We start from the raw sequence: 9,161 nt of genomic DNA, 5'->3' as shown, positions 1-9,161 counted from the left end.
CCTTTGGCTTTTGTTCATCACACACAAAGATTCCACTGTCAGCATTGGTACTCGATATATGTTTGTATCTTAGAATTGAAGTGCACAAGCTCAAACGATGAAACAGGCATAGTGGCCACCTACTTTGAAAGGGACACTGCTTGGTCATACTGACATGGTTAGTCTGTGTGTTGATAAGTAACCACATAAACAGAGGTGCAACACATTACAAATGGAAACCATGTGCCTTGCAAAGTATTTGCTGCACTTAATGTATTTATAAAGGCAAGCTTTTTATAAACATGCACATGTACAGTACCAGTCAAAAGTTTGGACACACCAACTCATTCAAGGGTTTTTCTTTATTTTTTACTATTTTCTACATTGTAGAATAATATTGAAGACGTCAACACTATGAAATAACACATATGGAATCATGTAGTAACCAAAAAAGTGTTAAACAAATCCAAATATATTTGAGATTCTTCAAAGTAGCCACCCTTTGCCTTGATGACAGCTTTGCACGCTCGTGGCATTCTCTCAACCAGCTTCATCTGGAATGCTTTTCCAACAGTCTTGAAGGAGTTCCCACATATGCTGAGCACTTGTTGGCTGCTTTTCCTTCACTTTGCAGTCCAACTCATCCCAAACCATCTCAAATGGGTTGAGGTCTGGTGATTGTGGAGAGGCCGGAAAGCGGGCTGCCTTCTGAGAATTCGAAGGCAATCAAATAAACCACTCAATTCTGCAAGCAAACGTGCAATCTTTGGACAATAAAATTGTCGAGTTACGGGGAAGATTAAACTACCAAGGGGACATTAAAAGCGGTAACATCTTATGCATCACGGAGTCGTAGCTGAACGACGACAATATCAACATACTGGCTGGTTATACAATGTACCGGCAGGATAGAACAGCGGCGTCTGGTAAGACAAGGGACGGTAGACTATGTATTTTTGTAAATAACAGCTGGTGCTGTTATTTACAAAAAGGAAGTCTCGAGCCATTGATCGCCTGCGGTTGAGTATATAATGATAAGCACTACCTAGAGAGAGCTCTCATCTGTATTCTTCGTAGCTGTTTTACATACCACCTCAGCCAGAGGTTGGCACTAAGATAGCATTGAATGAGCTATATTCCGCCATAAGAAAACACGCACCCTGAGGCGGCGCTCCTAGTAGCCGGGGACTTTAATGCAGGGGAACTTAAATCAGTTTTACCAAATTTCTATCAGCATGTTGAATGTGTACCCAGAGGGAAAGAACTCTGGACCACCTATATGCTCCACACACAGAGACACATACAAAGCTCTCCCTCCATTTGGCAAATATGACCATAATTCCATCCTCCTGATTCCTGCTTACAAGCAAACATTTAAGCAGGAAGCACTAGGGGTTACATCAATTTAAAAAAAGTGGTCAGACGAAGCAGATGCTAAGCTACAGGACTGTTTCGCTAGAACAGACTGGAATATGTTCTGGGATTCCTCCAATGGCATTGAGGAGTACACCACATCTGTCATTGACTTCATCAATAAGTGCATCGATGACATCGTCCCCACAGTGACTGTACGTACATACCCCAACCAGAAGCATTACAGGCAGCATCCACACTGCGCTAAAGGCTAGAGCTGCCGCTTTCAAGAAGCGGATTACCAGGACGTGTACTGCGAGCATGCGTTGACCAACTAGCAAGTGTCTTCACTGACATTTTCAACCTCTCCCTGTCCAAGTCTGTAATACCAACATGCATTGCCACTTTATTGTTAAGCCAATGGGTTTTTGGTTTTAGTTTTGTCTTGCCTTCACCTACTCAACATGGCATCTTATTGGCTGGTTTGCGTAGCTTGCTTAGAAGGGAGGATGTTTCATTAGAATCGTCCCAGTGAACAAGCACCAAACCAGCGGTAAGTTGTTGGTTGCAAAGCACTGCACGTCAAAAGTGATGATTTAAATGTACAATTTATATCAATTGGTTTGTAAATGTTATTCGAACATCACACATAACATGCAGCGTTTTGTGGTGCATATTTGTTATGCATTTTGTTGTAGAGAATTCCAGCTAATACTAGCTAGCAACTTACTGTGTCTGGTGGGGGGGGTTCAAATATTTTGTACAGTGCGTCACGTGCAGAGTTGGATGGTGAGCTGTGCATTGCATGACGTGCAATTTTGTGCTGTTTCTATCAGGTACATTGTTCAAAATATTATATTGTATATTGTAATTGCTATATTATTTTGTTAACTACATTGCCCAGTGAACAAGCACCAAACCAGCGTGCGTCACGTGCAGAGCTGGATGGTGAGCTGTGCATTGCATGACGTGCAATTTTGTGCTGTTTCTATCAGAATAAAGCTCCATGACTGGTGCTACAAATTGGAGCTCGTGTCGATGATTGATTGTACACAACGCAAGAAGAGTACTGTTACACCTGTGCCCAAGGACACTAAGGTAACCTGCCTAAATGACTACCGACCCGTAGCACTCACGTCTGTAGACATGAAGTGATCTGAAAGGCTGGTCATGGCTCACATCAACACCATCATCCCAGAAACCCTAGACCCACTCCAATTTGCATAACACCCCAACAAATCCATAGATGATGCAGTCTCTATTGCACTCCACACTGACCTTTCCAGCCTGGACAGATGGAACAGATTTGGCATAGGTCCTCAGATCCTCAAAAGGTTTTACAGCTGCATCATCGAGAGCATCCTGACTGTTTGCATCACTGCCTTGTATGGTAACTGCTCAGCTTCTGACCGCAAGGCACTATAAACGGTAGTGCGACCGGCCCAGTACATCACTGGGGCCAAGCTTCCTGCCATCCAGAACCTCTATACCAGGCCATGTCAGAGGAAGGCCAAAAAATTGTCAAGGACTCCAGCCACCCTAGCCATAGACTGTTCTCTCTGCTTCCGCACGGCAAGCGGTACCGGGGCGCCAAGTCTAGGTCCAAGTGGCTTCTAAACAGCTATTAACCCCAAGCCATAAGACTCCTGAACATCTAGTCAAATGGCTACCCAGACTATTTGCACCCACCCCCTCTCTCCACACCACTGCCACTCCCTGTTGTCATCTATGCATAGTCACTTTAATAACTCTACCTACATGTACATAGTACCTCAACTAACCGGTGCCCCCCGCACATTGACTCTGTACTGGCACATTGACTCTGTTCTATTGGATCAATGAAGATTGATGCAGGGGTGGGGATAGGCTCATTTGAACAACCTATTTTAGGCATTGATGTTATTATGCAACTTGACTCTCTGCTGAACACTTCTGAAGGGAAGGTTACGTGGCAAATTAGACAACTGTAGGGATCTACAGTTCAGAACCATGCTATTTGGACTACAAAGAAAAATTAGTGTGGAACTTTGGATATGGAACCAGTGTGCTTGACAGGTGTCAAAACAATATCTCATTAGTAAGGAAGCTATGGGCGCTACAAAAGTAGTGATTAAAGATCTATGGTACATGGGTATAGTTGAAAAGACACCATGTGATCCAGCTACTCTGATGCTTCCTCCAGATACCACATTACTTGAACACGACTGTTGTGAGTTGGTTTTGGATCTGCTCTCTGATGGGTTTATTAATAAGAGCCATCCGTTGGAAAACCCTGAGTTCATGTTATTCACAGACGGTTCAAGCATTGTGGAGGGAGGGTGTCAGGAAGGCAGGCTGGGCAGGTACCACAATGGACAATGTGATAGTGACAGACACGTTACATTTCAGAAAAGCGGACATTCACTTTATGAGTGACACAAAGCTTAACTATTGCATACAACTCTCTAATGTAGTAGGAGAAGCAGACAGACAAGTACAAGAGGAGTGGGGAATAACTCCCGAGTGGGGACATGACATAGTACCAGGACAGTGGGTGATGGTAAAAAAATATGTAATAGATACATTAGGGCCAAAATGGGAAGGTCCTTGCTAAGTTTTGCTCATAACAAGGTCAGCAGTAAAAGTCCAGGGAAAATCACGATGGATACATGTCACTCATTGCAAGGTTGTCCATGTTGATGACAAAGCAGAGCCTGGAGAATGAAGAACTGATTGATTAGCAATTGGGGAACAATCTCGGGTAAAAAAAGCATAGTAAGATGAGCAGAACCTGATAAGCTTCTATGTTGTACACCGCAGTCGTCATATTAGGGATTTCTCGGCGAAATGTCCAACTTTTTCCTGAAAATCGGGACATGCTTACTTAGGGAAATCTATGTGAAATATCCATTTCTCTTCAAACCAGGACATGTCACTTTCACTTTTTTGTTTCCTTCATTACAGGTTATGAGAATCTACTGTCTGAAGCTGAAGCAATATTCCTTGATCCAAGGACTGTACTCATGATACAAGATCATGATACAAGAAGTCCTTATCAACCAGCGGAACTAAAGAAGAGATCCTCCCTACCTGCAGACTGTCAGAATATCATTTCTAATAGTTATCTATGTGGGACTGATACCAGTGTGGAAGAGCTGGTCACTTTTAAAGGACTTGGTGAATGACTACCTTGCCAATAGGACGATTGAGTATTATTGTCTTGGAGACTATTCTTTTTTTTGTGTTTTTCCTCCTGATACAGGACGTGGTAGGAATCATTACACCTGTTAATACTTGTTCCTATAACTTTGTTTGGAATCTATTTCTTATTGTAACAGCATGTAAAATATGCCCGTTGTGTTTTATAGAAATGCAAGGTGCTTCATGGGAATGACTTTATGCTTACAGCTAATTTAATTTTTTACCTTTATTTAACTAGGCAAGTCAGTTAAGAACACATTTTTATTTTCAATGACGGCCTGGGAACAGTGGGTTAACTGCCTGTTCAGGGGCAGAACGACAGATTTGTACCTTGTCAGCTCGGGGGCTTGAACTCACAACCTTCCGGTTACTAGTCCAACGCTCTAACCACTAGGCTACGCTGCCTCCCTAATGCTTTTTAGACTGTCTATTTTTTCACGTTTTCTAAAAATACATTTAAAGTATATTTCTTTCCTTTTTTAAATGGTCTAGGGGGGAGAATATTTTGAAGATAAATACACAACGCAGGGGATGAGAGGTTAGTAGAGTACTAAAGGTCAAGAGGACTAAAAGTCCTAAAAGTACTAACAATGAATGGAAATAAGTGTTTTTTCTGTAGTAGAGGATTAATGAGCAATGGGTCAGAGAAATGTGAGGAATTTGTCTATACAATGAGCCTGAAATAAGATACTGGTTATTTGGCCATTGGCCCAGTTTTATTGCAAGGAATTCCAATTGGTCAACCACAGGCTAGGGCGGGGTTTTAAAAACAACAAAACTTGTCCCTTTGTTCTGAGGAGAGCATCACTGAGGACAGGGTAAGAATGAACATGTGCATCTCCACATGATTTGTCCTCTTCGAATAAACCTATTAACCTCCCCCTGATTTGGGATCCGTGTTATTGAAGAGTAACATCAACTGCTAACCGTGGGGAACTAAAGACAAAGGTTAGAACTAAAACGACAAAGGTGAGGTGAAATTATGTAGCAGGTTAGGTGAATTGGGTTAAATGTAGAATAAGGGTTAGCTAAAATTCTACAGTTGTCCTTAACTTGACCTGAACATGCAACCTTTGGATTGCTAGACTGTCACAGATTATGCCTCCAATCCTCCCCGACCAACTTCCCAACACATTTTATGGTAAGAATGTCACTGTACTGTTTTACAGCTGTTGTATCATGTGCACGTGGTGAATACACGTCAAATGTAAACTTTTGTTTGTCTCAAGTAACTACTAAGTAGACCAGTGTTCCCCAAACTCAGTCCTGTCCTGCCCCCCTCGATTTTTTTTTGTTTTTTTTGCCATAACACTCACGGCTGATTCGCATAACCAACTCATCCTCAAACGTATATTATTTGAATCCGCTGTATAGTGCTTAGGCACAAAAAAAACATGCGGCCGGGATCGAACAGAACCTGTTTTTTTTTAATTTTTTTACAATGGGAGCAAATTAATCATCGTGGGCAGAGCACGAACTAGTAAGATCCTATTGGAGCGATCTAGCACATATACGCATCATTTCCGTTAGGGAACGCCTGCTATGAGCGCGAGTGTGCAATAACTCAAATCGCGTATGCACTCCTAAACAACACCATTTTAAGAAACACAAAGTTTCTTACAGATGTTAGTTTAGGAAACAGAACTGTATGGAGTTCAAATGTTACATCGATGACAAAATTAGCAGAATCTGCCAAAATCCTTCTCGCTCAATCTTCTTCCGGGGGCCCGCCACTGGCACTATGCTTCCTCACGTCACCATATCTTGGTAGTGAGTGGAAACGCCAACCGGATGCTTCACATTTACACATCCGGTGAAATATCTGAAATATCTGGCTCATTCTTCTATCCGAGACATGGCGATGCGCACGCGTTAGTCCTTTTGCGTGACAACTACAAATCCCACATTGCTGTTATTGCCGACCGGCGGATCCCCTCCTTCGTAACCAACTTCCCCAGTATTCAATCAAGAACCTCTACTCAAACAGCAGGCATGTCTGGGCTCATCAGAACTATTTCAACCCGCACTGCTCCAGCTCTGCGCGGACCTATGATTACCCAGAGGGCCAGTGTCTTCACCAGACCGGCTAAAGACCCTCTCGGCCCTACTGTAAGTAATTGTACCTGTATTTTTCATACAGACAAGAAAATCATTAGTAGCTAGCTCCTCGTAGTAGCTGCTGTGGCATACATCCTTATGATGTTAGGCCTGTTAGCCAGCTAACTAAATCTAGCGGCATTTTTATCAATTAATTATGGTCATAATTCCACTTTGGTGGGGTAACATCGCAACGAGTCACGAGTGTTGCATAGATGTCTTATTTTAGCCAAAAAAAAACATTGGACATTTTAGTTGGACTGGAAGGTCACGTTAACGTTAGCAAGCTAGGTCAGTTCGTGACAGGCAAGGATGCACAACTACCCTGCCAACGCCGGCTGACACTGTCAGATCGCGGTTGTGTTTTGTGGCTATATACCCTTGATAGGAAACTATAGGTATTCATAATGTAAAAGTGTATTCTATTATTGCTATTGTGATCATTTGCTAACGCTTTATTGCGTTAATCTCCAAGGTCGTGTTAGCTATGTAGCTACTTTAGCTAGTTAGGTAACATTGCTAGTCACCGATGATTCAGCACATGACATTGAGCCTCAATTTGAGGCAATCTGTACTATACATTTGATCATTCTGTAACGTTACACAACACTCAACATGGCACCTTGCCTGGAATAATGTAACCATGTTTGCGCTCTCTCCCTTTCTGTAGGAGACAGTCATCGGACTGGGGATGTTCGCAGTGGCTATCCTGGGACCTTCCGGGTGGGTTCTCGCCAACATTGAGAACTACAAGAAGAAAGAATAACTTAACATGGACTCTGTCTTAACTGGGACGTCCCGTACATTCTCTACTTACTCAAGACCCTCCTGGGACCAAATCACTTCAAAAAACTCCTCTTAAAAACATGGAACAAATCCCCAACCTCCATGAACTACCTCTTCACTCCAGTCTGAGTGTCTGCCAATAGAATGGCTGCACAACATCAATATTTGTGAATTTGAATTGGCTTCTTCAATCAAGGGAGTATGTTACAATAATGATAATAAACATATTTAAACTTTAAATTGGTCTAGTATCAAATGTGCATGTTAAGTGATTCTCATTAATGCCAACACCACCCATTAAATAGAATAGAGAGAAATAGTATGTAAGAACTGTCTGTTTAATATCAGTGGCCACCAACAGTATCAGGTTCTTTCTGCTTTACTATGGGTATAAACCAAGATATTAACCATTTCGCATACCTGCAACAATGTTATTTTTGAGTTATGATGTAAGTACTGTAGCACTGATACTCTTGAAAGGGTCAAGATTTCATCCAGCCCCTATCAATAGCACCATCTGTTGGCCAGTAGCTGCTGTTGCAATATAATACGCTGCTATAGACATTTATATAATATGGTGCATTGGTTTTTATTGTGCATCTTTGTGCTATGTCAGTTATTGAGACGAGGAGTTTGCTTTTATTTGGCTCAGTTTAATTTGTTAGTGTATATTTGGATTTCATATCTAAGTCTGTGCATTTGAAAGTTTGAAAATATCTACAGAGTTGTGCTCCTATGGACCCCTAAAGTACTTATTGAATATGCCCGTCTGGTATTTAACGCTAATGCCATCTGGTTAAAACATAAAAAGGAGTCAAGATGTTTGTTTACTTCATAAACTAAATGAATCTATTGTAATTACTTAAATGATCATGGTGGGAAATGATCTGATGCATCACGATGAAGTGAAATGAGGTCATCAAAGAAACGTTTTTAGTGCGTGATCGCTGTTCAACTCTGCTTTGTCACGGAAAGGAGCGTTGAAAATGTCAGGTTCCTCCTGTCCGAGCACCACGTCATAGAAAGTCATACTGAGGATCAAAAAGACAGGTGGTCACAAAAGGCTCTTTCGCAATTAACTTCTCTCTATTCCTCACATCCCTTTTCCTCACCTTCTCAAACCACATTGACCCAAGGATCTTACCCTGAGCCAGCGCTCCTGTAGCACCCAAACCCTTCGAAGGTAAGTGGTACACGGTCTCCATTTTAGGATGTTTTGTCAGATTTAACACTCATTAAACATGTTTGAGCCTTCCTCGTGAGTTATTGCGGTTGTAAAGCATAAAGCAGGTGTAATATGCAAGAAAAAGCCACTGCTTAAATAAAATAATATGCAAACATGTTTGGTGTTTGCCAAAAGGCATGTGGGAGACTCCCCAAACCTATGGAAGAAGGTACTCTGGTCAAATAAAACAAATTGAGAATTTTGGCCATCAAGGAAAACGCTATGTATGGTGCAAACCCAACACCTCTTATCACCCCGAGAATACCATCCCCACAGTGAAGCATGGTGGTTGCAGCATCATGCTGTGGGGATGTTTTTCATCGGCAGGGGCTGGCAAACTGGTCAGGATTGAAGGAATGATGGATGGCTCTAAATACAGGGAAATTCTTGAGAGGAAACCTCTCAGTCTTCCAGAGATTTGAAATGGGCATGGATGTTCACCTTCCAGCAGGACAATGACCCTAAGCATACTGCTAAAGCAATATTCGAGCGGTTTAAGGGGAAATATTTAAATGTCTTGGAATGGCCTAGTCAAAGCCCA

General features: G+C 42.0%; 1 protein-coding gene across 1 annotated transcript; it reads left to right on the top strand.

Moving 5' to 3' along the window:
- Nucleotides 1-6,319: 6,319 nt before the first annotated feature.
- On the top strand, nucleotides 6,320-7,635 carry LOC118390493 (cytochrome c oxidase subunit 8B, mitochondrial). Its single transcript, XM_035781117.1, has 2 exons — nucleotides 6,320-6,621; nucleotides 7,280-7,635. Exons 1-2 carry the CDS (start codon nucleotides 6,505-6,507, stop codon nucleotides 7,373-7,375), a joined length of 213 nt encoding a protein of 70 aa, XP_035637010.1. The 5' UTR covers nucleotides 6,320-6,504; the 3' UTR covers nucleotides 7,376-7,635.
- The last annotated feature ends 1,526 nt before the right edge of the window (nucleotides 7,636-9,161 follow it).

This window comes from Oncorhynchus keta, chromosome 11 (genome assembly GCF_023373465.1).
Source record: "Oncorhynchus keta strain PuntledgeMale-10-30-2019 chromosome 11, Oket_V2, whole genome shotgun sequence".
Classification (NCBI taxonomy): domain Eukaryota; kingdom Metazoa; phylum Chordata; class Actinopteri; order Salmoniformes; family Salmonidae; genus Oncorhynchus; species Oncorhynchus keta.
Note: the sequence above shows the minus strand (reverse complement) of the source record. Positions and strands in the feature narration are given on the sequence as shown.